General features: G+C 45.4%; 6 protein-coding genes across 9 annotated transcripts; 3 read left to right on the top strand and 3 right to left on the bottom strand.

The window, feature by feature from the left end:
* Window positions 1-2,506: 2,506 nt before the first annotated feature.
* Cyp4g1 (Cytochrome P450 4g1) lies at window positions 2,507-4,803 on the bottom strand. Its single transcript, XM_017083859.4, has one exon. The coding sequence runs from the start codon at window positions 4,702-4,704 to the stop codon at window positions 3,031-3,033; it is 1,674 nt and encodes a 557-aa protein (XP_016939348.1). The 5' UTR covers window positions 4,705-4,803; the 3' UTR covers window positions 2,507-3,030.
* A 1,903-nt stretch (window positions 4,804-6,706) lies between these two features.
* Window positions 6,707-13,965, bottom strand: ebo (ellipsoid body open). 2 transcript variants are annotated; one of them, XM_065868071.2, is made up of 11 exons: window positions 13,759-13,965; window positions 13,123-13,646; window positions 12,014-12,169; window positions 11,538-11,932; window positions 11,215-11,411; window positions 10,265-10,701; window positions 9,651-10,200; window positions 9,412-9,581; window positions 9,134-9,343; window positions 7,805-8,240; window positions 6,707-7,530 (listed from the first exon to the last, which is right to left on the bottom strand). In XM_065868071.2, the coding sequence occupies exons 1-11, from the start codon at window positions 13,759-13,761 to the stop codon at window positions 7,453-7,455; spliced, it is 3,156 nt and encodes a 1,051-aa protein (XP_065724143.2). In that variant the 5' UTR covers window positions 13,762-13,965; the 3' UTR covers window positions 6,707-7,452. The 2 variants fall into 2 exon arrangements, with proteins under 2 accessions (XP_065724143.2, XP_016939359.2); XM_017083870.4 differs by having other exon boundaries at window positions 11,550-11,932; window positions 13,759-13,964.
* LOC108016547 (28 kDa heat- and acid-stable phosphoprotein-like) lies at window positions 12,374-15,637 on the top strand. 2 transcript variants are annotated; one of them, XM_065868072.2, is made up of 2 exons: window positions 12,374-12,487; window positions 14,594-15,637. In XM_065868072.2, exon 2 carries the CDS (start codon window positions 14,660-14,662, stop codon window positions 15,260-15,262), a length of 603 nt encoding a protein of 200 aa, XP_065724144.2. In that variant the 5' UTR covers window positions 12,374-12,487; window positions 14,594-14,659; the 3' UTR covers window positions 15,263-15,637. The 2 variants fall into 2 exon arrangements, with proteins under 2 accessions (XP_065724144.2, XP_036676078.2); XM_036820183.3 differs by lacking the exon at window positions 12,374-12,487 and adding an exon at window positions 14,366-14,512.
* Window positions 15,638-15,860: 223 nt separating this feature from the next.
* Window positions 15,861-17,668, top strand: LOC108016910 (uncharacterized). 2 transcript variants are annotated; one of them, XM_017083827.4, is made up of 4 exons: window positions 15,861-16,021; window positions 16,102-16,305; window positions 16,789-17,113; window positions 17,377-17,668. In XM_017083827.4, exons 2-4 carry the CDS (start codon window positions 16,158-16,160, stop codon window positions 17,438-17,440), a joined length of 537 nt encoding a protein of 178 aa, XP_016939316.2. In that variant the 5' UTR covers window positions 15,861-16,021; window positions 16,102-16,157; the 3' UTR covers window positions 17,441-17,668. The 2 variants fall into 2 exon arrangements, with proteins under 2 accessions (XP_016939316.2, XP_016939318.2); XM_017083829.4 differs by lacking the exons at window positions 15,861-16,021; window positions 16,102-16,305 and adding an exon at window positions 16,689-16,707.
* Window positions 17,578-22,384, bottom strand: LOC108016909 (uncharacterized). Its single transcript, XM_017083826.4, has 6 exons — window positions 22,252-22,384; window positions 19,838-22,189; window positions 19,132-19,784; window positions 18,707-19,069; window positions 18,091-18,651; window positions 17,578-17,844 (listed from the first exon to the last, which is right to left on the bottom strand). Exons 1-6 carry the CDS (start codon window positions 22,265-22,267, stop codon window positions 17,683-17,685), a joined length of 4,107 nt encoding a protein of 1,368 aa, XP_016939315.2. The 5' UTR covers window positions 22,268-22,384; the 3' UTR covers window positions 17,578-17,682.
* Window positions 22,385-22,657: 273 nt separating this feature from the next.
* LOC108016605 (ATP-binding cassette sub-family B member 10, mitochondrial) lies at window positions 22,658-26,036 on the top strand. The gene is made up of 6 exons (XM_017083295.4): window positions 22,658-23,156; window positions 23,221-23,427; window positions 24,177-24,379; window positions 24,442-24,723; window positions 24,777-25,520; window positions 25,588-26,036. Exons 1-6 carry the CDS (start codon window positions 22,778-22,780, stop codon window positions 25,855-25,857), a joined length of 2,085 nt encoding a protein of 694 aa, XP_016938784.2. The 5' UTR covers window positions 22,658-22,777; the 3' UTR covers window positions 25,858-26,036.
* The last annotated feature ends 260 nt before the right edge of the window (window positions 26,037-26,296 follow it).

The following is a 26,296-nucleotide window of genomic DNA, read 5'->3' as shown; positions in this document are numbered from 1 at the left end:
TTTTCTCATTTTCCACTTCAACCGGAGATGATCTTGCGTATGGCTGCGGCTGACGGATCCGAGTTAATTTCATTCATGACTCGCGTCCTGGTTCCATATTGTACTGATCCAAACTATGTCATGCCATGCACTTAAGAAAATATTTAACGAATTTTACTTGGAAAAATATATTACTTGAGAAAAGGTATATATTGATAAATTTATACATTTACATATAAAAACATTCCATAAGACTCTTAAATAAAAAGGGAAGGATTAATTTGTAAACTTATAATTATTATACAATTTTATTTAAATAAATATAAATAATTTGTAGATAATTTATCTTTTTCCTGTAAACCCCTATTTTTAGTATAAGCCTACATATTTTTTTTGTGAGTGGAGCCCCAAAGGAAAAGCATAAGGACAACACATGTGGCCTTCGTCGTTTTGGATTGCAGTTTTGGAAGCATTAATTGAAATTGCTCCCCAGGCCTGGCTGCACATGTTTTCATTTTCCAGGACATTTTCGGGATGTCACCGAATCCACGTGGGTCTCGTACCCTGTATTCCTGTATACCATATATATAGATTCCCATGTTTTGACTAACGCACCCAGGGTGGCCACAGGGATTATTCTCCAGGATGAAGTAGAGTATTGAGTCATCAGAGGATCGGTTGTATGACAAACACAATTTTGACACATTCTGTTGGCCAAATTCAATGGACAGCGCACTCCAGGAAGCGTTTTGCAGACAGTTTTGCATTGATTGAGATGTCCTTGCACTCAGGTCCTTGTTCGATAATTCCCCGAGCTCATTGTGCGACTCTATCTCTTCCCCCGAAGCTGCTTTGTATGCAACTTGAAGGCGACAAGGCTCCTGTGACTCAGGAGGACCCATCCTGACTAGCTGTGGGGTCCTTTTCGAGAAGCACTCACAATGAGGCCACACGAAGACATCCCGGAAACAGCTCAATCAATGCAATTCCATCCCAAAACGCTCCAATTCTAAGCAATATCCTCCAGAAAAGAGAGGACACAACAAAACCAACTCATTCAACAGTTCCAAAAAGATTTTCTAAATATTAAAATAATAGTGTTATAATTGTATGAAGTAAATAATATTGTAAACCATTTAAATACCACCTGGTCAATGTGAAACATAAAACATTACCATATAAAAAATCCAAAAACCTTTAGAGCCAATATTATGTTAAATTCATTATCGATTTCCTTCCGAGCACATGCCAAAAGAATGGGATCAACCCAAAAAGGTCAATCAAACCATGCCAATCTCAAAAAGGTATGGTATAAAAACCTCAATTTTATGGTTACCACGTGGGATGCGGTTAGAATTTTGGAAGAACCCAACCCACCAATCGGCGGTCATCAAAGGTGAGTCCTCGAGTGTCACGCATGAAGGACATATCCCCGTAGTTCCGAAAGGATTCCGATTTCGATGCCCAGTACGCCATAAAAAACGGAATGAATGTGCACAAACATCCGGAGGCCGAAGAACATTGGATTGGATTACAGATCCACAGGTAATGCCGCTATTTGCCTAGCGCAAAAAAGGACAATGACCAAACAGAATCGATGCGTATCGCTTGGTTTTCGGTTTTTTTTTTCCTTCGTGGACCTGCTGCATGTCCTTTTTTTGATGTCGGCTGAAGGATGCTGGAGAAGGGTTCATTAATCGTGTGTTTGGCAACACAGGAAATGCGGAAGAAACCGAAAGGATTTCCGTTTCGTTCCGTTTCGTAATCCGATGCTCGTTAATCGAACGAAAATCGAACGGAAAATTGCAAAAGACCAAAAGTGAAAGCCGACTCCCAAGGCGGAATTCAGCTAATCAAAAAAAAAAGGAGTGAGAATATCTGGTACTCTTCATAAGTACAACCTTTTTTTTTGCCGAAACCCGCGATAAACTGCTATCGATTTCGACACAATGGCATTTGCATTTGTCAGCATCGCAATCTGCATCCGATTAATCGCATTACAAATCGCCCAGCGAATGAGGTGTCGACTTAAGATCAGCATAATGCTAACAAATACGAGCAGGTAGAGGTACCTGATACCGCAAAATAAAGTAAAGCAACAAAATACCTCGCCAAGGACAGAGGCCCTGCATCAATATTTTGACATTGCCAGCGGTTTGCAAACTGCCGATTGCCTCGCATTAGCGCATTAACGCGATGATGGCAAAGGTCCAACAAGGTCTTCGATGGTCTTTCAGATCGCTTATGGTACAGGTATTGTATAACGTGCACAGAAAGAAATAATATATTATGATATGCAGGGTTCTTAAAGTATTAGTATCAGAAAAACAATTTTCAATACTAAAATGATATAATATTAAAACGCCAAAACAATAAGGAAAGAACATATTCCTACTATAAGGAAATTTTAGGATTTCTTGATGACCACTACATCGAAGCTGTAATAATGATATCCAAATGCTCAGATTACTTTAGGTACTATCATATAAAAAGAACCCCTTGCCATCCAAAACAGAAAACATCTTCATTTGCAATTACATTTTTTTTGCAGCTCCATTGGCTACTTGCCTTGTCGTACATGTATTTTTCATATTTTTTGGGTTTCATTTAAACCATTTGACTTAATAAATACTAGAATAGAGCAAAAAAAATCACACTACATGGCTAGGAAAAAAAAGTGCAGATAGTGATAGAGGAAGAAATAATAAAAAAAAGGTGAAGAGCACAAACAGTTGCGTTGAATAGTTGGTTAAAAAGGATATTGGTATATACGTATACATTATATAGGGGCACCACCCGCTAAAGACCAACAAACAAAAAAGGTATTAATCATATAGAAGTAACGAGATAAAAAAAGAAAGAAAAATTGGTTGACTCTCTGGCTGGCTTGTGTGTGGGGTTCTTCTTCGGTTCTTTCGGATCTAAGTGGGTTCGTCATCGTGGTATGGGATCGGGATAAACAGCGGGATTCATCATCTATGTACAGGGCTGGGTTCGGGATTGCGGTTCTGGGTTCTGGGTTCCTTAAGTTCCTTAAGTTCCTTAACTTCCTTAAGCCACCGTGGCATACTGACGCTTCTCCAACGACACATTGAATCCGTTCTCCAGCTTCAGGATGATGTCGGCCTGCAGCTTGAAGTCCGCCTCCGTGTCGGTGGAGTGGACAATGTAGTTCCTCACAATGGTGGACAGGAGGACCTTTAGCTTCAGCATGGCGTACTTGCGGCCCACACAGCTCCTCGGTCCGGCGCTGAAGGGAATAAACGAGTAGTAGTGCCTGTTGGCCATACGCTCGGGCAGGAAGTTGTCCGGATCGAACTTGGTCGGATTGGGATAGATGTCGGGACGTCGGTGCACGCAGTACTGCAGCACAATGACGGTGGTGCCCTTGGGCACCGTATACGGACCACTGGCCAACTTGAGGTCGTAGTCCAGACGCCTGGCGATCAGCGGTACTGGAGGGTACAACCTCAGAGTCTCCAGGATCACGCGCTCCAGATACTTCATCTCCATGGTGTCGGCGAAGGTGCAGTCCCGCAGCATATTGTCACCGAAGATGGCCTTCTGTTCGGCAAAGACCTTGGCCTGGATATCCTTGTGGATGCCCATCATGCAGAGGGCAAAACTGGAGCCAGCCGAGGTGGTGTCGTGACCCTCGAACATAATGGTGTTCACCTCATCCATGATGTCCTTCTCGTTCCACTCGATGTCCGGATTCTTGGCCATCTCGACCATGGCATCCAGGAGGGCCAATCGCCGCTTGGCGCCCACATCGTTCTCATCGATATCATCCAGATCGTCGCGCAGACCCTCCTTCTTGGAGGCCGGGGAGCTGGACACCGGGGTGGCGATCTCCTCAACAATCGCACGCGACTCCTCCTGGAAGTTCTCCTTGCGATCCTTGACCACCTTGCTGGTCATGCCCAAGATGATGTTCATCATGCGGTCGCCCTTCTCGCGCAGCTTGGTGAACTTGTAGATGGAGTCCAGGCGGTAGAGCAGCTTCACCTGCCTCTTGTGGATGATGTCGCACATGTCGACGACGGCCTGGGCATACTCGAAACTCTTGTTGCCCTCCGGCAGCTTCTTCACACCCATGGCGGTGGACAGCAGGATGTCGACGGTGGTCTGCGACATGTAGTCATGGACATCGAACGACTTGCCCGCCTCCAGGCCCATCCTGGCCACCACCGACTTGGAGTGATCCACGAAAGTGGGCACGAAGCTCTTCAGGATGCTCTGATGGAAGGTGGGGGCAATCATCTTGCGATGGTGACGCCAGTGGTGTCCATTGCTGATCAGCAGACCATCGCCGAACCATGGCTTGAAGTAACGATACTCCTCCGCCTTGGTCAAGTGCTGGTGGCCGCTCAGGATCAGCTCGATGTCACTGGGGTTGGTGAGGAACACCAGGAGCACGTTGCCCAGCCAGGCCTTCATCGTCTCACCGTACTTGTTGAGGTAGCCCAGGCCGACGGCCAGGATCTCGGCATTGCTCAATCCGGCGGCCACGTGAGCCTGTCCCAAAATGGGCAGCTCCGGCGGCGATGGAATGTTGGCCACCATGCGGTACTCCCGGCTATTCCTGCGCCAGTACTCGTACAGGGCCATGGCCACCAGGGTGCCCACCAAGGTGGTCAGCATGGGGCTGAATCCCAGCAAGGTCGTCGACGAACTGGCCGCCGCCGCCTGTTGCAGCGTCTCCTGCACCGTTTCCACTGACATGGTTGCTTCTGTCTCTTGGTTCTTGGTTCCTGATCCTCCTCGTTGTCTTCTCAAGATGGCACTGTTGCTATTTCAGCCGCCAGTGCTCAACTGTGGATCATCATAATCCGAGTCCAGCGTTTTATACGGTCCCAGGGGTCTGGAGGCCACCGCCTAAGGTCAAGCGTATGCCATTCCGATTCCGATCCCCGTTTCCAGTCCCAGAAATTAGCAAACCAAATCCCAGTCACGTACTCGCTTGGAGGCGATGAAACCTTTGGAACCCCTGGCTGCACTGCGTCATTGCGCTCTGGTTGGATTTAGTTGGTCATGAGTGCGCAGATGGCACAGTCCGCGGTTTCAAATTATTATATTTTAATTATTCACCCTTGACGTGAAGTGATATCGAGAAAAAAACCCTCAAGTTTCTTTTATTTTTTTAAGTTTCCATCGGGGAAATATATATAATATGGAAAGCCATCGAAATCATAATAAGTTTATCTACCTTTGATATGAAGTTATAGGAAAAGGATGTTTTCCTATCGGTTTTTTTTTTTGTAAATGTTTCCATCACGAAAATATAATAACTTATACTAAGAGTCACACAAATCATTACCAAAACGTTTAAATTATCCCCCTAAAGTTAAGGAATATCTAGACTTCTATATCGATGAAAAATCTTTTAAGAACATTTTCTTATAGGCTTTTCAATTGTTTCAAAAAAATGTTCATCAGGCAATATTTAAATAATATTAGGACTCCACTAAATCCTAATAAGTTATTCGAAACAATTTAGTTATACACCTTTAATTTGGAGTGATATCAAGACCTTTACATTAGAGAAAAACCTACAAATGTCTTTTTCAATCGGTTTTACATATTTTCAAAAAGTTTCCCTTCAGGAAATATCATAAGCAATATTGAGAGTCATTGAAATCATTCACATACTTTTTCGGTAATAACACAAAAAAACATAAGTTTTCACTGGAAATATCTTCTTTTAAAGTGGTTCTTTACCAGCGAAATTAGGCCAATACGTTTCTTATGACTGCCAATTTTTATAATAAACCACTAAAAGAGGTATTACAACTTAAACTAAAGTATGGGTTAATACTCAAATGTATTTTAAACAGGTTTCAATACTTTAGATAACCAGTTTGGAATAATTTTTTGGGAAATACTGGAAACATTTGAAGGGAAAGTGAATGTGTCTACCGGCCCTTCAACCCACCCGCTTCCTGCGGAAGTGCGCAGGATGCCAGGATTCAGGACTCAGGTTCGGTTATATGCAAACCAGCCAGTGGAAGTTCGACTACCTGTGTTTCGCAGCGTTTACCTGCTGGCAAACGGAAGTGGGTGATCCTTGCTCCGCTTCCTCGCCCTATTTTTATATGCCATTCCCCTGTTTTGCTTTCGCTTTTCATTAAATTCAATTTCGGCGCTTTTGTCCTCGACACCTGAGCACAAGTATGCAAAAAGGGAAAAGCGAGTGGGTAAACAATGGGATGTGAACCACTGACAAAAGGAAGGAAGCTGTCGCTTTTACGATCCTCCCGCACATTCATCATCATCCTGGCAGCCCGATTGTTGTTTCGAGTGATCCTCATTACTATTTATTTTTATTTGCAATTGGATTATTTGTGCGCGTGTTCAAAGCGTGGTAACCAACATGGGGTTGACCTATCCATTCATATTTTGTTAATCCCATGCATGTATGCAAAACATTTCTATGTTTTCAATTATAGCTATACTTGGAAATTCCTATGGGTCAGTTTTATTTCCAAAAAGTAAAATTCTGGGTTGCCTTTTACAAAACTATCCAAGTTTTTCTCACCCTCACTTTTATATTCTTTTAAAATACTAAAAATAAAAATATATAGTTTTTAATAAGAAAGTAATGCTATTTTATTGACTATCAATGATTTTATGAAATTTATATAGTATGGTTATAAAATGTAGTTAATTTTACAGACTTGAATTATGTCTTATTACGTTACTCCCAAGAATCCAAACAGCAAACAACTAAAATGGTAAAAATAGTTTTATTGAATTTTTGATTGAAGGGACTTAAGCAATTAGAATTCAAACCATTACAACGAAGTTAAAACGACTTGGATTTGTGTGTAGTGTTGTTTCGTTTTCGCAGAATAAATTACATGAATGTGTGGCTGGGTTTTCGTCTCCTTCCCGTTTTTTTTTTTTACTTTTCACTTGATACTTTTACTTGCTTATGACGTAACTGATTTACATATTGATATATGCTAATTAATTTATGTATATAATATATATATGCTACTAAGATATAGGTATGACTTTTATCGATTTGCGGTGACAGCACAGAAAGCAGAGTAATCGTATGTATGTTACGTGGTAAACATAAAATTACAGATAAGAATGCATTTAAACTTAAGAATTTTCTGTTCTTCAATTACAAATTAATGTCTTTTATCAATCGGGATGAATGCTGTTCGATCTAATCAGAAACACAACCTCGCACAAAGAAAGAACCAAACGCAATCTGGTGGGGATACATAAAGGTACGTTATGGGACACGGGTCACGGGAAATTAAGTCTGAGCAAAATGACACAACAGTCACGGAAAATATGGCATACAAGAAGCGACAGCAAAGTACATATAAAAGTTACAAAACATAAAATAATAAAGTATACTATTTACATGCAAGCACTCTAAAGGATGCAGTTTTTAAAAAAAGGGGACCAGGATGGGGGGCAGTGGAAGTACCGGGTTCGGGGGAAACAGGGTAGGGCCTACGCCGTCTCATTGAGATGCACGCAGTGGGCGTCCTGCATGAGCTGCGTGAGTTTCTGCGTAAACGTTGGAATGTCCTGGCCAGAGAAGAGTAATACCATTAAATCTCATAGTCTGTGATTAGAAGGCTTAACACCACTTGCTATTTATATGTAATTTACGCTTGACCTCTTTTAGAACTTAAGTTTACACTGACAAAATTCTTCAGGATAAAATATACAAACATAAATAGAATATTAAAAACTCTACTTGTCAGTATAAACTTAAGATTAGTTCCAAAACTGCTTTTAATTATTGGATTTTGTCTCCTTGCAAGTGGTGCTAGCCCTAAGTATTTAGTATTAAACTCACACTTGTCTGGCAGATCTCCTCTAGCGTTGTATGCGCCACCGGCAAGGAGGCGTGGGCAAAGCTCTCGAGCAACTGGCGTCGGTCCACCTGGCCCATCGCATACAAGGCCTGGGCAATCATGTCAAAGTGCAGGGAGCCCTCTCCGCTCAACAGCAGGTTGAGCAGAGCCCGCTGAAAGGAGGCCAGGAGCTGTTCCTTGAACAGGGCACGCTGATACAGCCGACTCCGCTCGTTCACATTCTGCATCGAGAAGAGAACGCTGCGCACATTGCTGGGATCCGTTCCACTGACCAGCATCTGCCCGTACGCATTCAGGATGGCCATGAAGTGCGCCGGATGCAGGTTGTCGCTGCAGTTGAAGTTGCCGGAGCCACCGCCACTGTGGCCATTGGAGAGCTGGTTTTTGTAGAAGAACTGCCACTTGCAGGTAAGCACACTGAAATGGAAGGGATGCAGAGTTCATTATTCAATATACTAAAAAAGGACTATGACACTTAAAACTTTAACACTTTTTTAAATTAAATATTTAAATGTAGACTATTAGGGCATTTAAGCCAAACTCGTAGAGGTATCCCACGTCTAAATCGGGATCCAATTGTTGAAGTTATGGATTGTAGAAGTGAAGTTTTGGTTTCCCATTCTGGAACCCATTGAAAATACGAAAAATCTAACATGAAAATGGTCCAAAATTTGGACCCTCTTTTAAATTAAATATTTAAATGTAGAATATTAGGAAATTCAAACACAAACTCGTAGAGGTATCCCACGTCAAAATCGTAATCAAATTACTAAAGTTATGGATTTTAGAAGTGCAGTTTTGGGTTCCCATTCTGGAACCCATTGGAAATACGGAAAAATCTAACATGAAAATGGTCTAAAATTTGGACCCTCTTTTAAATTAAATATTTAAATGTAGAATTATAGGAAATTCAAGCACAAACTCGTAGAGGTATCCCACTTCAGAATCGGAATCAAATTACTAAAGTTATGGATTTTAGAAGTGCAGTTTGGGGCTCCCATTCTGAAAACCATTGGAAAACAAAAAAAATCGAACATGAAAAGGGGTTGAAATTTGCCCCCTCATCGAAAAGAAATATTCAAACGTACAATATTAGAGAATTCAACGACAAATTCATAGAGGTATCCCACTTCAAAATCGGAACCCAATTACTGAAGTTATGAATTTGAAATCCCAACTCTCTAGCTCTTATAGTTTCCGAGATCACAGCGCTCACGGGTAGAGCGACTCGGATAGTTATCCTGATCAAAAATATTCAATACCTTTTAACTCCACGAGTAACTTGTGTACAAATTAAAAGTTCATCTCACCTATCAAACAAAGCGTATAGCAGACTGGTGATCTCGCTGTTATCGGTGGCCGCATTTTGCTGCTGCAGCAGAGGCAGAATCTGCTGGGTGCTAAAGTCCAAAATGGAGGGCAGTAAGCCCAAGGAAGCGCTGCCTGGCTGCTCGACAATTAGCTTGAACATCTGCAGTATCTTCTCCATCACGGCTAGTCGGCTCAGTGTTAGTTGTTCCCTGGAAATCAAACGAAACATATGCCGTAGTGGGAGATCACACGATTTAGAGAGAGATGGGAGACCCACCTGCTGCTGACACTGATGAACAAAGTGATCATCTCCTTGATGAACTGGGCGCCCAAATGGGTGGGCAATGTGCGGAGCATACTCAGACTAAATTCGGCCACCGTGATGGCCATGGCAATGCTGCTTAGGCCAAAGCTGTTGAAGATCATAAGGGCCTTGGTCAAAATGGGCTGCAAAACAAAGCATATTTTATAGTATGGGTTCGGATGTTCTTATTTATGAAAATAAAAATAAGTCACCTTAAATGTGCTCGCCAGCATATCCTTGGCATTGCCTCCAGTGGCCTTGAAATACTCGATGAGAGCCGTAAAGGTGCCCAACAGACTGAGCGTGGTGGCCGCCACTTTGCTCTCGTTGGCCTGACTCAAATCCAGATCGAGGAAGTTCTGCGCCAGCCCCTGGACATATTCGCGCAGCATCCAGAGTCGCCGCGGATAGTCCTGCTGCTGCTCCGGAACGCTCTTCCACGGCAGCACCATGTAGCTAACCAGACTAATGTGCACATTGATGCACACCTGGCGTGGCAGTTGGGCGCCCAGGCGGGAGCCCGCCTGCAGGAGGGTCTGAATTTGTGGTATATCCAGCAGGCACTTGGGCCGTATCACAGTCGAGATAAAGAGCAGCAGCTCGCTGGCCGCCTGCTGCACTATGGGCGAGGCGGCCGACAGGGATCCGTTGCAGGCGAAGATGCTGCCCAGGATGGCAAACAGGCGATGCAGAAGCTCCTCGCCGCTCATGGCTTTCGTTAGCGGAAAGATACTCCTAATGGCCAGCAGAACTTGAGCGTATCTGAAAGATTAAATACACAATACATAAGTAATGAGTTCAAGCCAAGGTGTTCCTGCCCACTCACAGGTTATCCAAATCAGTCTGGAACGTGGCCTTGTCCATTTCGCTACCGCCGCTAGCCAAGCGATTGCTTGCGAGAAGCTGCAGCGTCTGGAGCAAACTGTCGGACAGCATTTGCAGCTGGCATTCCATCTCATCGGCCACCCCGGGCGCCGCTGACGAGGTGTCCATCAGCGGGGCCAGGCGCACCACCGCCTGGCAGACGGTGGCAAAGTCGCGCAGAATCTCGCCCACATTGGCGCCCTTGAGTTTGCGTGCCGCCTCATAGCTGCGCGCACTTCCGTGGTCCAGGGCGTGCTCCAGCGACAGCAGATACATCTGCGGCCGTGACCAGTGGTTGTAGACTTGTGCGAAGACGATGTGGGCACCTCGGGTGTTGGCCAGGAGAGCCAGCGTCTCGAAGCATTGGTCCAGAAACTGCTGCCACTCGGTGGCGGAGGCCTAAAATAAGTAATAGATTTATTAAAGAACATTCAAATACTTTGTGAATTCTCTGGAAGAGTCTTCTGGGTATCCATGATTATTTTGTATCTCTAATTGGAAAATCTATTTAATGTGGTAGTGGGACATACGAATTCTAATGGGAAACTTTACTTCCATATTCAATTGGAAAGAACATCCTATTTAATTAATTCTTAGAAATAGATAGGTATACAAATTGAATTGTAAGTCTTTTGTTTGGGAAAATTAAATGGATTCCTCGTTCTATTGGAATCCCAGTTAATTATACGATTGCTAATATTATAAATAATGTTATATGGAGAGATTATAAGGTATGAATTAAAACAATAAACTTCTATGTGCACCAATTTAAATGCAGTAATATACTTATCGACATTGATTTTTAAACGGAACCTCAACGATTACCAAATGTGGCGCACAACTTTCTCTATTCTCAACACCCAAAGACCTTCAAACACTCCAAACAAGGCATCGTAATACTGAGCCACTCACATCGTCCTCCATGAGCTCGTTGTCCAGCACCTCCAGTTCGGGTTTATTGGCCTCGAATTGAGTGCGCCGCATGATCTCATCCACCAGCTGGGTGAGAACGTGGTTGAAGCGCGTGATTTTTGCAGGCTGCTGGGCAATGCCCTTGATGATGGGCGTCCAGATCTCCAGCTTTTCGGTGAAGTCCAAAGCACCGTGTACTAGTTAAAAAATAAAACCATTCATAGATCATTCTTTTAAATCTCTAATATCTTATTTCTACGAAACTAAACGAGTTTTATAAAGAATTTTCGTGACTATTTATCACAAGAGGGCAATACTTTTACCATTTGACTCACATTCTGTGGTGCAGCCGTATAGCAGATTCAGGAAGCTCTCCAGCATCTCTGGCTCCTGCATCAGCTTGCCGGAATACTTGGTGGTGTAGAGGCGCAGGAGCTCCCGGAACTTGTCGCAATACATCTCGCTCTGCCGCCGATTGTTGTTGTGCTGCTCCAGGAGGCTGCTAACGCCACCCATCAAAGTGCCTGCAAAGGGCAATGGCTTCTGAAGGTAGAGGAGCTCATTCAGGACGGAGAGAGCCGCCAGGGAGATGGGTTCGTGGGCGGGTCGCCACTGTGAGAGGTCGAGTATGCTCATGAGGAAGTACTCCGAGATCAGTTCAGTGCGTATCCAGGAGACCAAGTGCTGCACACAGCCGAGCAGCTCCAAAATAGAGGAACTGTGGGGTAGGCAATATTATGTATTAAACGGGTTTCAAAATGGGTATACATATGCTTCTGTATAATTGACAAGAACCCACCTTAATTGATTGTCATTTGGCAGCGCTGAGGTTAGACTAAAGTCCATGAGGGTGTTTGGTATGGTCGTTTGGATGTCTTTGCCATTGATGTGGCACACAGCGATTAGTAGATACTTGGTGACCAGGTCCAGGACATCGGGTATACACATGGAGATGCTACAGAAACACACGCCACATGGGAGCACAAAGCGGGAAAGGATTAGGAACAGTGCTGTCAGTAAATCTTAAGTATTTGGAAGGTGCAAACCCTTTTAAAATAATGAACATTAAAAATATCAATTTAATTGGGGGTATTTAATACTAATTTAATACTGCTAAAAAATTCCAAACATTTAAAATCTCAGGAGACTATGATTTTAAAACCATTCTGTATTAAGAAGAACGATTTGTCAAAGCAAATATTTTCATCATAAAATAATTTTCTGATAAAAGTGATTATCAAGCATTTTGTTTGTGTCTTTGGAAGAATTTTTGGTAAGCTTCCTTCTAAATAAATTAAGCAATTAAATACAATAATAACAATAAATATACATGTTTATAAACAGTAATATAAACACTGAATATAAAAAGATAAGAAAGACTAAAAATAAAAAGTAAATTTGCATCAAAAATCCTCAATAGGACAAATAAATAAACCGTTGGTACTATTTAAAATTAAACCAACAATTGGGATTTCTGATAAAAAGCGCATAATAATGCACATTTACATATAGTAATATTTGTCATCTTTGTGAAATATGTGATAGTTAGGTTAACGACAGAAAAGATTGATAAAAGCGTAAAACATGTGCAACTACTGATAAGGACTGTGTTTAAGTATGATATGTAAAGGAAAAGAATTAAGGGTAACATTCGTAGCGAGCATACAATTGCATGTAAATAGGTCGCATATGATAAAACAAGGGCTTTAGATAAAAAACAAGAATTGTTCTAGAAATGCAAGAAAATTGATAGACAAAATTAACAATGTTACAAGAACGAACCAAAGTAAAGATTTCTGATAAGAGATGCATATATAGAATACATTTAAATAGAACAAAAGGTGCAAAGATGAAAGTGTAAGAACATAAGATTGGCTAGTCGCTGTCATTCTTGATGTGTTTACCCACCAGGAGTAGAAGTACTGCTTCCATTCGGTGGTCAGGTCGCCCCGGTTGCTCACCACCTCCTCGGAGGTGATCCTCAACAGGTTGATGCCCAGCTGGAACCGGGTTTTCGTCAGTTCCATGCAGTGCTGCATGTAGTTGGGGTCCTGTTCGGGGAACTCCCTCTTCCCCACCAGGGCTATCAGCTGGGCCAGTGTGTCCCTCTGCCGCTTGGCTGCATTCGGAGTGCTGCCCAGCTGGGCATACGAGTTCCAAAGCGCTTCCCGCAACAAAGTCTTGTCCGTGGACGTCAGCTGCGTCCATCGCCGTGTGATTGTGTGCTCCAAGGTGGAGGTGCTGAAGAACCACAAGAACTGATTCTCGTTGATATCCGAGGTGGTGGCCACGCGGAGGCAAAGCTGCCACGCCTCCGGCTGCGACTTGAAGGCCAGGAGATTCGTCTCAATTTCCCGTTTCCGCGCATTGGAGGTACTGGGCTGATAGAACTCCTGCAGCAGACCCTCCACCGTCGTCATGGATGCGGCGTGCTGGCCAGCGGAGAGTGGGTGAAAACAAATCCCCGGTTAGATAAAATCGCTCTGAATCACACTCAACTCAACGAAACGAAAAGTGGGTTTGGCCAGGAGCCCCCCTGCTCACCATTTTCCCTGTCCCTGTCCTCCTGTGCGATCCTCCTGGGTGCCTCTGTTCTGGATGTGGGGGTCACTGTGTGCTCCGCTTGCCCGCGGTTCTGGTCTCGATCGCATCAGCAGTCGGCGTCCAGCAATTTCATGGTTTTCTTTGTGTCTTTTCTTTTTACACGAAAGGTGGCCAAAATCTGCAAAACTATAGTTTATTGAAATCGATTTGTTATCGGATATCGGTTCTCCAATTGGGTATATTTTTTTAGTATGGCAGCACTGGTAACACGGTGTTAACGGTATTACATCAATTAATTTTGCAAAAGAAACTTCGGGCTTTTATATTTAATTAGTCAAAATAGGCGAAAAAGAACTAAAACAAAACAAAAAAGTTTCTTATAACTGTGAGACGGTCTGGCAGCCTTCGCAAACGTCGTTAGCCAGCACTGGCGATAGCGGTTGGCGGTTATCGACCTTTGGCCATTTTGAAATTGCAGAAAAACGTAAATTTTATATTTAAGTTTAAAAAAACTAAGTTAAGTTTAAAAATTAAATTATTTGTTTGCTGTCTATAAGCTAGGGTTGTCAAAATAATGTTGGATTAATAAAAATCCATAAATCTGAAAAAAGCAGAAGGCCATGAATTAACTTGAAACATAGAACCCCACTAGTTTTCAAGTCAAACATCAATTGTACTTTGCAAGGCACACAGTCAACAGCAACGAGATCTCTTACGCTTTTTATTATATTTTCTAAGACATTTTTTATTCGCGGTAAGTTCTTAGCCCTTTACTGTATTAACTAGATGCACTTTCTACCATTTATCATATTAATAACTTCTGCTGAACCTACAGGGTAACTAAGCAAGAGCAATCGCATTCATTAGCCTTCCGAAGATTCCAACAACAACACCCACGACCATGCCGCGCGGAAAGTATGTGAATCACAAGGGTCGCCTTCGCCAGTTCACGCCGGCGGACATTTTGGAGTTGGAGCTGGAGAGGATTCACCAGGAAGCGGACGAGGCCGACAAGGAGCAGGTGGATAGCGATGAGCTGGAATTCGATTTGGAGGAAGACTACGAATATGACTATGACTATCATCGCAACCGTGGCATTGGTCGCCTGATCGAGATCTCCAATCCGAATCGTTTGCCCCGCAGCAAGCCACTGAGCGTACTGATTAAGGTGACTTCTCCTCGGAGCCAGCAGCGTGGCCAGGAGGAAGATGCCACCAAGAAGAGGCGACGCGAAAAGAAGCGGGAGCGCAAGCAGTCCGAGAGTGCCCTAAGGAGCAAGGAGTCGGTGGCCGACTTGGCCAGATTGGCGTTGGTTCGCAAGGAGCGCGAGGCGGCCGCCCAGCGCCGCCTGGCCGCCAAGCAGGCCGCCGCTGAGGCTGCCTCCAGTTCGAGCATTTCCCTAAAGAAGATTAGCCCCAAGTCATCCGAGGACTCGGCCACGGACTTCCTGGCTCGCAATCCAAAGGCCTGTCAGCGAAAGATCCGATCTACCCCAAAGAAGTAGCATTCAACTAGTTAGAGACAAGTAATCACACAAGAACACAGACATTAATGAAAACAAAAGAAAACCTGCATAAAAAATAACCCCCCCGAATATGGACACTCCAATTGGACACCAATAACCCACTCAGACTTGGGAACCCCACCTTTAAAATCGAGTACGAACCTCAGAAATGAACAGGAAAACGCCAGAACTGTAAATCCACTTTGAATACACAATATAAAATCGAAGCCAGTCCCGAAACCAAATCAAGCAGGCGTCGAAAATTCAAAAAATCGTAACCCCGTCTCGAAATGCTAGTAATGGTCATGAATTTCGTTTCATTTCGAAGTTGGTTCGCTCGATTCCACTAATAAATATGAAAAACTAAAGAGCTTATATTATTGGATCTTATAATTATTACAGCAACCTAGATATCTGAGCTACTAAAGATACTCGAATTTATAAAATTTGTATAGGTTTCATTTGGATTTCAGTGTTTTAAATTTCCGCTCACTTATTAGTTTTCGATGACAAAACATATATCGGTTATCCCTTCCCAGGGACTTGCTTACGTTTGCTTACGTCAAATACAAAAATACTGAAAGATAATACCCTAAAATAATAGTACTACCGCATTAAACACAAAATAATTGAACGGTTGTTGTGGTTTGTGTATGGTTTTATAAAATTTCTATGTTTTTATAAAAAACAAAAGTGCGGCTGGTCGAAAGTTGCATTAACAAAACTCCGAAAGTGTTAAACAATCAACATTCGGCAGCTGTGAGTATGAATCGATGTTAACATCGATGTTTCTCCACTTCTAAATCAAACGGTATACAAAAAAACCGGGAAAACTGCAGACCGCAGAATTATTTCAGAATTCGGAAGTATATCCCCAGCACATCATTATCTTACAATGGAAAGCTTGGTCCAGAAAAAGGTGGTAAAGCGGTCCCGATCGGCGGACGACGACGATGCCAACAACAATCTTACCCAGCGGAAGGTCTGGGTGAACCAAAAGATGAGCGATACCCGCGATCCGCAGAAAATGAAGGAGGTCCATGGTATGTTTATGTGTAGAATCGTCCGGTACTCAATATATCAATATATGCACCTGATCCGGGAACTATCAGTTATCATAAAGCTTCGGTTCAGGGAGATGGTTTTGCCGTGAAAGAAATTCCTATTGGAAAGCTAAGTTCTATGTAGCACAATAGAATGTCTTAAAAGATCATTATATTGCATTTCTTTAGTTAACAATTTTTTTAAAATTTGATTTTGAATCTGTTGTTTTACGCTAAATTTCCATTAGCTTATTACGTTTAAGACATATTTTTAGATCATACTTACCTTATCAAAATTTTGCAAGTATAGCAGGCCTTGAAATTAACAGATTAGGCATATTCAGTTTTCTCAAAATTGTTAGCCGTCTTAGTTGATTTTTATTTTGAGCTCGAACCAAAAAAGTAAGCATTTTATTTTATTCTTCTACCTCGACATGGTAAAAATTCTACCATCTCCAATAATCCACTCTTCTGACACCGCAGAGAAAACAACCAAAATGCTTTTCGACGGAGCAGCCGGCAGCGGACAAGGTCAGGGTCAGAACCCCTCGAACGGATTGGGTCAGGGCCAGGAGCAGCCCGCCCTCTGCGAGCAGTACCAACTGCTCGGCGATGGAACCATCTTGCTGCGCAACCTTCGAGCCGACCTGTCCAACCCGCGCCTCGAGCGCCAGAAATCCCGCTGTTGCCAGCGTCCAACCCTCATCCACGACATCTGCGTCAATTGTACTATGGATCTCTGCGAGGAGTGTGGTTATTCCTGCGGCGAATGCTCGAAATTCATATGCCGCAGTTGCGTCACATTATTGTAAGTCGTAGTCTATAGTTAGGAACTACATATAATTCCATTAAGCTCAAATTTTGATTAGCTTTCAATCGGCCTCTTTAAGTTCCTATTTATTTTTGCATAACATACATATAAAGTAACTTCTCAGTTCTGATTAATAATGCTTTAATTCTATCAATTAAATGTTATTTTCAATTTAGTCTGAAGTTTGAGATATATGATCCGTAGTTAATTTATAGTACATTGATACGATTAAAACTCAACCTTACACCTCCAATTTTCAGTGGTAATCGTCCCGAAGAAGCCGAAGATCCGTTGTGTGAACGCTGCCAGATGTTCCTCGCTTAGGGATCACCTTGCCAAGGATCTTCGTTACCCAGAAAACTCCAGCCATTTTCATATACAGTCAAGCGTCACAGAGGAACTAATGGTGCTCGTTAAATTTTAAGTTCTGAATCAGTACAAATTTGGCACAACAAAAAAAGTACATAGGTCTATAGTTTTTATATATTTTTTTTCGAAGAGGCAAATTTTTCACAAATACAAAAAAAATGAACAGCTTGGTAGTATTCGGTATTCCTTCCGGTATTCTACACCTTGCCCCTGAACTTGTGGTACTTCTCGTGCTCCTTAACCAAACTCTCGTACATCCTGGCGCCCGCCTCGCTGCTGGAGCGCAGGATGAAGTGTCCGGCGCGGTGATCGCAGATCCCGATCAGCTCGTGACACACGCGCACTATGTGAACCTTGACCTGGAGAAAAAAAACGTAGTATTAGTCAAAAGATGTAATGAATGGATAAGGAAAAGAAATATGCCAAATGTGTTCCTCATAAAAATAAAAAAAACTGTTATTTCTAATATATAGGGGGTTAGTTTAACTAACACTGAAGTTAACTGAATAAATATTCTCACAGAAAAACATGTTTTTTCTTAAATCTATGATAACACCTTTTAAGATGATTTTTAAATAGCTTCCCCCTAATGTTATAAAACACACCTTTTCGAACAGCGTGGTGGGTCTTTCAGTGGCCACCATCTGGCGGATGGTGAAGATGAGCAGGAAGGGTGCCACTCGCTTCACGGCTAGCGCCTGAGTGGTGGCCACCGTGGCCATCACAGTGGCCAACTTCAAGCCCAGATCCGCCAGACCATCCAGCTCCGTTTCGCTTAAGTCCTGCGCCTGCTTTCGCTCCGCCCTATAGCCAACGATGGCCTGCACGAGATCCTGGCACAGGGCACTTAGCTGGGCAGCTCTGTCGGACATCAGGTTGCTGTGCTGCTTCAACAGCACCACCAGGTTGTCCGTGAGGGCACCGTACAGGTCCAAAAAGTCCTGCCAACTGCCGCCGTGCCTGATGAAGTGCTTGATGTTCACATCCAGCATGCTGCCGAGCAGGCAATCCAGAGTCTCTCCTGTGAGGGGAACCATGCGATTCCCGGCCAGATTGCGCTGAGCCTCCAGCAGGCGGAGGGCATGACCTCGGTAGGCAGAGTCCTTGGGTTCCGGCAGACGCAGGGCCGCACTCACACTGATCAACTCGAAATGCTCGTTGAGCATCTAGGGAAGAGGGTTTTAGCCAGGGAACAAAACTATAACACCGTGGAACACTTACCGCTCCCTTGACAGTGCTCAGTGAGCACTTGGCAAAGAGGGCCAACAGGGTGAGCACATTCTGGAGCGCTATGTGCTGGGCGGGCGTCTCGGGGCGCTGCATCTGTTCCACTTGCGCGGAGAGGCGACGCAGGAGCAGCAGGAAATCCTCGTTGGTCTTGTAGCCAATGATCAGCTTGATGGCGGGCTCCAGGCAATCCAATGCCGAACTGGTGGAGAAGTCACCCGCCTCAATATCCGCATTCAATTGCCGCCAATAGCTGCTCAACACGAACTCGATCTCGTCCGGATCCAAATGCAAGCGCTGACGATGGGTGAGGGCCACATTCAGCAGGCGAATGGCATGGGCATTGCGATAGTTGAGCTGGTGAAGATAAGCGGATTAGATTTATGTTTATTTATCTCTTATTGTAAAAGTAAACCCACCGAGTGACCAATGTAGATCTTGCAGATGCGACGGAAGTTCTCATCGATAGGTTGCAGCTCTTTCTCACTTTCTTTATTCTCCGCTTCAGCCTTTGCCTTGTTTTTATCCTTCTTTTTCTTCTTCTTGTCTGGTTCCTGTTCGTCCTCCTCCGGTTCAACTGGCTTTTTCTGCTCCTTCTCCTGCTGTTCTTTTTCCCGCTCCTGCCTGGCCAAGCGATTGATGCAGCTGCTCACGTAGGTGGCATAGCCCGACAGAGTGCTATCCACGAACTCCTTGTACGCGGAGGCCTCCTTCTTCTTGGAGCGGAACTTGTGGGAAACCATCGCGCCGTAGATCTCGATAAGAGGCTGCAGTTGGCGCTGCATCCGCCTGCCCTGGACGCCAGTCATACTGGAAAGCGTTTCGATGGCCAGCAGCAAGAGACGACACTGCTCTGCTTGCAACTTGCCGGCAGCCAGTTGCTCCCTAAGGTACTCCGTGCAGCTGGCGAGGAATGTCTCACTGCCGGCACCTTGGCGTCGTATGCAGCGGGCGAAAAGTGTCTCGTAGAAGCTCCAACCCGTCGTCGAGCTGGTGGGGATTAGGTGGAGCAGCTCGCTTAGCTGCGGAAAGTAACTGCAGATGGGCAGCGGATGACCAAAGTGCATAAGATCTGTAAAGGGAATTTATCAATAAGTGAGTTGCAATTATTTCAAGATCCTTTACCTATTAGCAGTTCTAGGATCTGATTGGATTGCTCCTCCTGCTGGCTACGACTAAGATCCCTGTATAAAACAAAGATCACCAGCCAGAGGCGCGAGCGAATGTTGGTGGCCAACTGAGCCAGCGGCAATCGCTGCAGTGACTCTACGAGCTCCTGTGCCGAGGGCAACTGTAGCTCCTTATCAACCGCGGTGTTCTCCCTTACGAAAGCTATCAAAGAGGCCTCCTCCACCGTCTCCTCCAGCTTCAGTTTTACCAACAACGAGCCCTTGGCCTTGAGTTCCTTGGCCGCTGCTCCGTATTCCTTTAACAGCTGCAGGGTGATCAGTTCCACGCACTCAGAATCCTCCAGATGGGAGTCCAAGTCCTGATCCAGCTTTTTTTGCAAGCGAAGCTGTTTCTGTGGCCTGGACAGCCGGAATAATTGCTGGGGTGTGACCAACTCGGCCAGGACATCGGAGCAATTGGCTCCCCGTTGATCCTGCAACAACCAGCCACTCTCCGCCAGCTGCAGCTCCAAACGCTGCAATCGCTGGCGGCAGGAGCTCTTGCCAAAGTTGTGCACTCTCTGTTGGATCAGTGTCCACTCGGCGGTCGGCAGGAAACCCCTCAGCTGCAATGGCCTTTGGCTAGCGGGGAAACCATCCGGCCAGTAGTGCGTCAGGAGCAACTCAAAACCACTTGCCCGCTCCGTGCACTCCAGAAAGGCATTCATCAGCCGGCGATTGTGCTCCTGACTCAGCAAGAGCCGACCAAACTGCTCCAGCACCTGGGAAGTGTGCTGTAGCTGCTGCTCTACTTGCACCTGATGTAAATGCACCTGCTCCGCCAGCCGAGTGCCATTTAGATACTGACAAAGCAGCGCAGCATGTAGCTCACGGGCAAAGTCCAGATTTTCCGGCCGCACACCTTGTGGCTGATCTTCCTCCAGAAGCTCCACGAAGGAATGCAACAGGGTCTTCCAAATCACCAGCGACGGCTTGGTCATCAGGTTGCTTACCAGGCGAGTGAAGGCCACGCCGGCGGAATGACTTGGCCAGGTTTGGGAGAGCTGCTTGAAGGCATCATTGGCTGAGGGAGCTGCTGTCGAGGGGGCTCTAGTGAAAATGAGGCTAAGGAAGTGCTTCTCCGTCTGCTTTTTCTTGTCCTCTACCGAAGTTTCGGAGTCCTGGAGGCGCCGCTTCTTGGCTTCCTTATGGGTAATCTCCAGAGGATACTTTCCCAGCCACTCCTTGAGGGCCTTCAGCAGGTTCATGATGAAGCGTTCCGCACGACTGAGGCGACGGAACATGTCCAGCAGCAGGATCAGATACTCCGAGTACAGCTCCTCCTCCTCGGCAGTCTCCTTGGTGATCGTAAGCAGCCAAACGGTGATCTGATAGACACTCTGCTCCAGCAGGAGAGGATTCAAGCGCAAGGCAGAGCATAGGAGGGACAAAATGTCCTTTAGATTTGACTTTCTGTACTGGCGCACCAGCTGAAGCAGCCTGGCGGAAACGAAATCAAAATTGGGCAAGGGTATATCGTGCTTTCGCAGTGACATCAACAAATAGGTGGCCAAGGGAAGCGATGACTCGGACTCCTTGCTTGCGCTAAAGACCACATCCACGATCGTTTCCAGTTCATTTGTATTGTGGCGGTTATTGAGGATAGCGGCCTCCAAGAGCAACAGGCTGACATGAAGCGGCTGTTTCTGAATGCGTTCGGCGTTAAACGGAGCTTTGAGTTTATTTTCCAGCTCGACCAGCTCCTCCAAGCACGGGGATTTCAGACTGAGCAGCAGCTCCACTAGCGGACGGACTGTCTTCGAATCGTACTCCTCTAACAGCTCTTCGGGACTCTGATAGCGGCGGGCAATCTCGGCCAACTGCTTGATCACAGGGACCACGAACTCTGCATCCCAGTGCTCCTGTCCCTGATTCCCACCCTTGTTATCCTTGCGGAGTTCCACGCATATCTGGTGCGACTTGAACAGGGTGCCAAAGCAATGGGCTATAGCCTCGCCGCTCGATCTCAGGGCATCCTGGAGCAGCTCACAGTTGAGGGCTAAGGGCAGGAGTTCCAGCGCCGACTCGTTGGCATTCTCAGCCCGGGAGACCTTTTCAAACAGCGTGCTGATCAGCTGGTCTTTGATTGTCGAGGAGACCCAACCGGGTTGCGCCCTTAGCTTTAGGAAGTCCCTCAGTTGCTGCGTGGGGAGCGCTTCCTTGCTCTTGGCCAGGGATTTTGCCAGCCATTCGGTGATGATCTCGTACTTGTTGGGATAGGGAAACTCCACGGATTGCCAGACCTTCAGGGCGAACTCAACACGTGCCGGATACGGTTTGCTCTTATCAGCCAGCCAGGACTTGAGCTCTGCGAACGACCAAACGGAGGGATTACTGGCACTGGTCGGGGGTATGCTCCACTTCACTCACCTTCGCCTGTGTCCATGATCGCCGCTTTCAGGTGGAATTTAAACGCACGTGCGGAATAAAAACCAAACAAATATCGACATCCGATAACGGGGGACGTTATGTGTAGACCTATCGGATCTATCGATAAGTAACATATGTTACGGCAGCTAGGTACTAGCCTAGCTTTCAAGCTAAACTAAGATTTATTCCGGTGGAAAGAAATAAATATATTTATTTATTTTTGTTTTTATTCCGCATATATTTTTTTTGTTCATTTATCAATATTTAGATTATAGATGTCAACTATTTTTCAAATTAATTACATTTCTGTCAGTACAATACATATTAGGTACTTTTATCTTTCTTAATTCTATCTTTTTTCAAGCTAAGCCCAAGGCACTGTCGGAACAGCTGATTGTCCCCACCACCGAAGAAGAAGAACACCACTGGAATCCGTTTTGTTGTTGTTTTTTTTTATACAATTCGAATTCCTTTCAAAATCTCTCCTGGTTTTTTCCTTAACTTTCTGAATGAGACAGGAATCACAATGCTGTTGAATTGCACGAGGCTGACACACGGCTGCACGACTCGCCGGGTCACGCAAATCAGCCAAATCAGGTCGCCCACATCATATAACCACCATTTGGGCAGGTGTCTCCACCGACGCAGCACCGCCAGGACTACCCTGCCGCCCAGCCACCCACCTCTGGCCACACCCACGAGCCCCCTGCCGAGGCAACTGCTTCAAACGCTCCGCATGCCGTGGTGGTGCATGCGTCGAGGATTCGCCCAGAGCAGCAAGTGGTTGGCCAGGAATGCCAAGGCGGACGCAGTGCCTCCAGTTGGAGCCGCGCCGGTGAAAATGGCCAGATCTCAGTACGGCCGCCTGCTCAGCCTGACCAAATCGGAGAAATGGGTGCTCTCAGGTTGCTACTACCCACATATCTTCCGGGACTTCTCCAATTCTAAATCCATTTCTGTGTTCCCCAGCGGGCATTGGCTGTCTGGTGGTCTCCTCGGCCATCACAATGTCGGTGCCCCTATTCCTGGGCAAGGTCATCGATGTGGTCTTCAATAAGTCGGGCATAGACAGCGCCGCCATGGCCAAACTGAGCGAGTACTCAATGCTGCTCTTCGCCATCTTCGTGCTGGGCGGATTCGCCAACTTTGCCCGTGTCCACCTGTTCGGAAATGCGGGTGAGTGGATACATATATGTGTAACCTTGAAACTAGACAAAAAATCAATAGAGTTGTAAGGGAAAAGTAGCACATTTCCTGTTTTTCTTAAGGTTATCATTAAAGTTATACCTAAAAACTATTGATTTTAATCATCATCAAATAGGTAGGACTTAAAAGTATCATCTTTAAAGTAAAATAATTCAAAATAGCGATCACTTGGAAGGCGGAGGGGATTAACCACAACCAACCAAGTGCTAACCACACAGCTTATTATTTTTCCATTGCTGGACTTGTTTCAAGTTTTGAAGTATTTGACGCCCTCTGCATGATACAGGGAGACTATATGTTTTGTTTGTTTGTTTTGTTTGATGTAGAAACATCGGTTTAAATTTGGTGCCACAATTAGGCGGGAACGTGGCCAACCCTTAAGAACTGTGAGGCGCTCGACCGCCGAAACTCGTTATAAGCCAGCGCTATTTATACGCACCACTCTCGGAATTCGCACTTGGGAATTATAGTGGCAACGACAGGGAAAGAGCAGAGCGGGCTTATGACGTCATGCCATCTCAGAGGACTGTGTACGAACTTGTTTTTTTTATTTTAGCGAACGGCGGCTGGGTTTTGAAGTGATATAGTCCATATGGGTGGTATGATATAATCATTATGGATTATATTGCCCTTTTTTTGACTAGTTACGAATAAATCTTAATTAAATCAAAGTATTTTTTAAACTATCTGAAGTAATACATGTATATCTCTTCTCCCAGCTCTCCGCATCGTGCGCAACCTGAGATCCCGACTGTACAGATCCATGCTGCTGCAGGAGGTGGGATGGTTCGATACCAAGGGCAGCGGCGAACTGATCAACCGGCTGAGCAACGACACCTACATGGTGGGCATGTCGCTCAGCCAGAACGTCTCCGATGGCCTGCGATCTGTGGCCATGATTGGCGTCGGCACGGGCATGATGGTATGACAGTGATGGCTCATCCTGTTGAAGACATCCTCCTTAATCCAGGGATTCCCTTGCAGATCTACACCTCGCCGCAGCTGGCGGCCGTGAGTGCCCTGGTGGTGCCGGCAATGGCGGGCATGGCCATTGTCTATGGACGCTATGTGCGGCGGATCACCAAAACGGAACTGGACAAGTACGCGGAGATAATGAAGTACGCGGAGGAGCGTTTCGGGAATGTGAAGACGGTGAAGACCTTCTGCCGGGAACAGCAGGAAGTGGCCGCCTTCGATGGCCTGCTGGATGAGGCTCTGCAGATTGGCTACAAGGAGACGCGTGCCAGATCTATTTTCTTTGGACTGGTGAGTGAAATATTATTTAAATTATATACATCATTAAAATCCTCTTTTTCCAGACTGGCTTCTGTGGCAACTTCATCATTATATCCGTGCTGTGGTATGGCGGCACCTTGGTTCTGCAAGACTCTCTAACCATTGGAGCCCTGACTGCCTTCATGCTGTACGCCGGCTATGTGGCCATCTCGATGAACGGGCTGTCCAACTTCTACAGCCAGCTGAACAAGGGCATTGGGGCCGCGGAGCGGATCTGGGAGATCCTGGACAGGGAGTGCACGATACCCATTGACAAGGGCATCGTGCCGGTGGAGAAGCCGGTGGGCGAAGTGGGTTTCCAGAACGTCTACTTCACATTTCCCACGCGTCCAGAATCCGCTGTCCTTTCCGATTTCTCGTTGAATCTGATGCCGGGAAAAACCACGGCGGTTGTGGGTCGTTCCGGATCGGGGAAGACAACGATAGCCTTGCTAATGCTTCGACTGTACGATCCGCAAGCGGGCGCTGTCCAGCTGGATGGAGTGGATCTGCGAACGGTTAATCCACAGTGGCTGCGGAACAATATTGGTGCTGTCAGCCAGGAGCCGGTGCTCTTTTCCTGCTCGATCCGGGAGAACATTCTGTACGGCGCTAATCCCGGCGAGACGCCGAGCGAGGAGCAACTGCAGCGGGTCGTTGAAGAGGCGAATGTTAGCCAGTTCACGGACCAACTGCCGGATGGCCTGGAAACGCTCGTCGGCCAGCGGGGAATGATGCTGAGTGGCGGACAGAAGCAACGAGTGGCGATTGCCAGGGCGCTCATCAAGGTGAAGACCACATGGGAGTTGATGCTCAGGATATTTACTTACCCAAATCATTTGTAACCTTTTTTAGAACCCCGCCATCCTGATCCTCGACGAAGCCACCAGTGCACTGGACGCCGTTTCGGAGAACCTGGTGCAGAACGCCTTGGATAATCTTGTCCAGGGACGCACCGTGTTGACGATTGCCCACCGACTTAGTACGATCCGAAACGCGGATCAAATTGCAGTCTTGAGCGATGGCAAGATTGTGGAGCAGGGCAGCTACAATGAGCTGATGGGCATCGAGGAGGGCGTCTTCCGGGAGCTGGTGGCCAGCCAGGCATTCGCCGGACGAGATTGAGGTGTCGGAAGAGAAGTGGGAGCGGGGTTTAGATTAGGCGGAGGAGACGACTTAAGATTAGGCGTGGGCCCACCGCTGGTTGGTGGTGGCTCCGCTGGTGCAACTGTTACCGTGCTATGTGTTCATAAATCAAATGTTTTTATTTCTTTGTACAATACACACGATTGACCATTGTTAAAGATTGAGCGTGTCTTTTCTTCGGAAAATGGATGGAATGAATTGAACAGGTGAGCAAAACTGTATCTTTTGAAATGGTAGTGTTTAATGAATATATTAGATTATTATTATTATTATATTTATGATTTTAGCTTGTTAAAATATTATGTTAAGTATTAATTTAAAAAATTTTACAAGTCTAGTTATATGAGGTTTAAAATAATTTGAACCATAAATGAACCCATTTTTAAGTAATTTTCTTTTTTATTTGGACCTTTTCTAA

The sequence above is a fragment of the Drosophila suzukii genome, chromosome X, assembly GCF_043229965.1.
Source record: "Drosophila suzukii chromosome X, CBGP_Dsuzu_IsoJpt1.0, whole genome shotgun sequence".
Classification (NCBI taxonomy): domain Eukaryota; kingdom Metazoa; phylum Arthropoda; class Insecta; order Diptera; family Drosophilidae; genus Drosophila; species Drosophila suzukii.
This window is presented reverse-complemented; position numbering and strand designations above follow the sequence as displayed.

Coding starts and splice junctions, on each gene's coding strand:
- Cyp4g1 (XM_017083859.4), bottom strand. CDS start 4,704: ATGTCAGTGGAAACGGTGCAGGAGACGCTGCAACAGGCGGCGGCGGCC.
- LOC108016910 (XM_017083827.4), top strand. CDS start 16,158: ATGGAAAGCTTGGTCCAGAAAAAGGTGGTAAAGCGGTCCCGATCGGCG. Junction 16,306..16,788: donor GAAAATGAAGGAGGTCCATG/GTATGTTTATGT, acceptor CTGACACCGCAG/AGAAAACAACCAAAATGCTT. Junction 17,114..17,376: donor CGCAGTTGCGTCACATTATT/GTAAGTCGTAGT, acceptor TCCAATTTTCAG/TGGTAATCGTCCCGAAGAAG.
- LOC108016547 (XM_065868072.2), top strand. CDS start 14,660: ATGCCGCGCGGAAAGTATGTGAATCACAAGGGTCGCCTTCGCCAGTTC.
- LOC108016909 (XM_017083826.4), bottom strand. Junction 18,652..18,706: donor TGAGCACTGTCAAGGGAGCG/GTAAGTGTTCCA, acceptor CCTCTTCCCTAG/ATGCTCAACGAGCATTTCGA. Junction 17,845..18,090: donor CCACCACGCTGTTCGAAAAG/GTGTGTTTTATA, acceptor TTTTTTCTCCAG/GTCAAGGTTCACATAGTGCG.
- LOC108016605 (XM_017083295.4), top strand. CDS start 22,778: ATGCTGTTGAATTGCACGAGGCTGACACACGGCTGCACGACTCGCCGG. Junction 23,428..24,176: donor CCACCTGTTCGGAAATGCGG/GTGAGTGGATAC, acceptor CTCTTCTCCCAG/CTCTCCGCATCGTGCGCAAC. Junction 25,521..25,587: donor TTGCCAGGGCGCTCATCAAG/GTGAAGACCACA, acceptor AACCTTTTTTAG/AACCCCGCCATCCTGATCCT.
- ebo (XM_065868071.2), bottom strand. Junction 9,344..9,411: donor TTCATCAGTGTCAGCAGCAG/GTGGGTCTCCCA, acceptor TTTGATTTCCAG/GGAACAACTAACACTGAGCC. Junction 7,531..7,804: donor AGGAGATCTGCCAGACAAGT/GTGAGTTTAATA, acceptor TTCTCTGGCCAG/GACATTCCAACGTTTACGCA.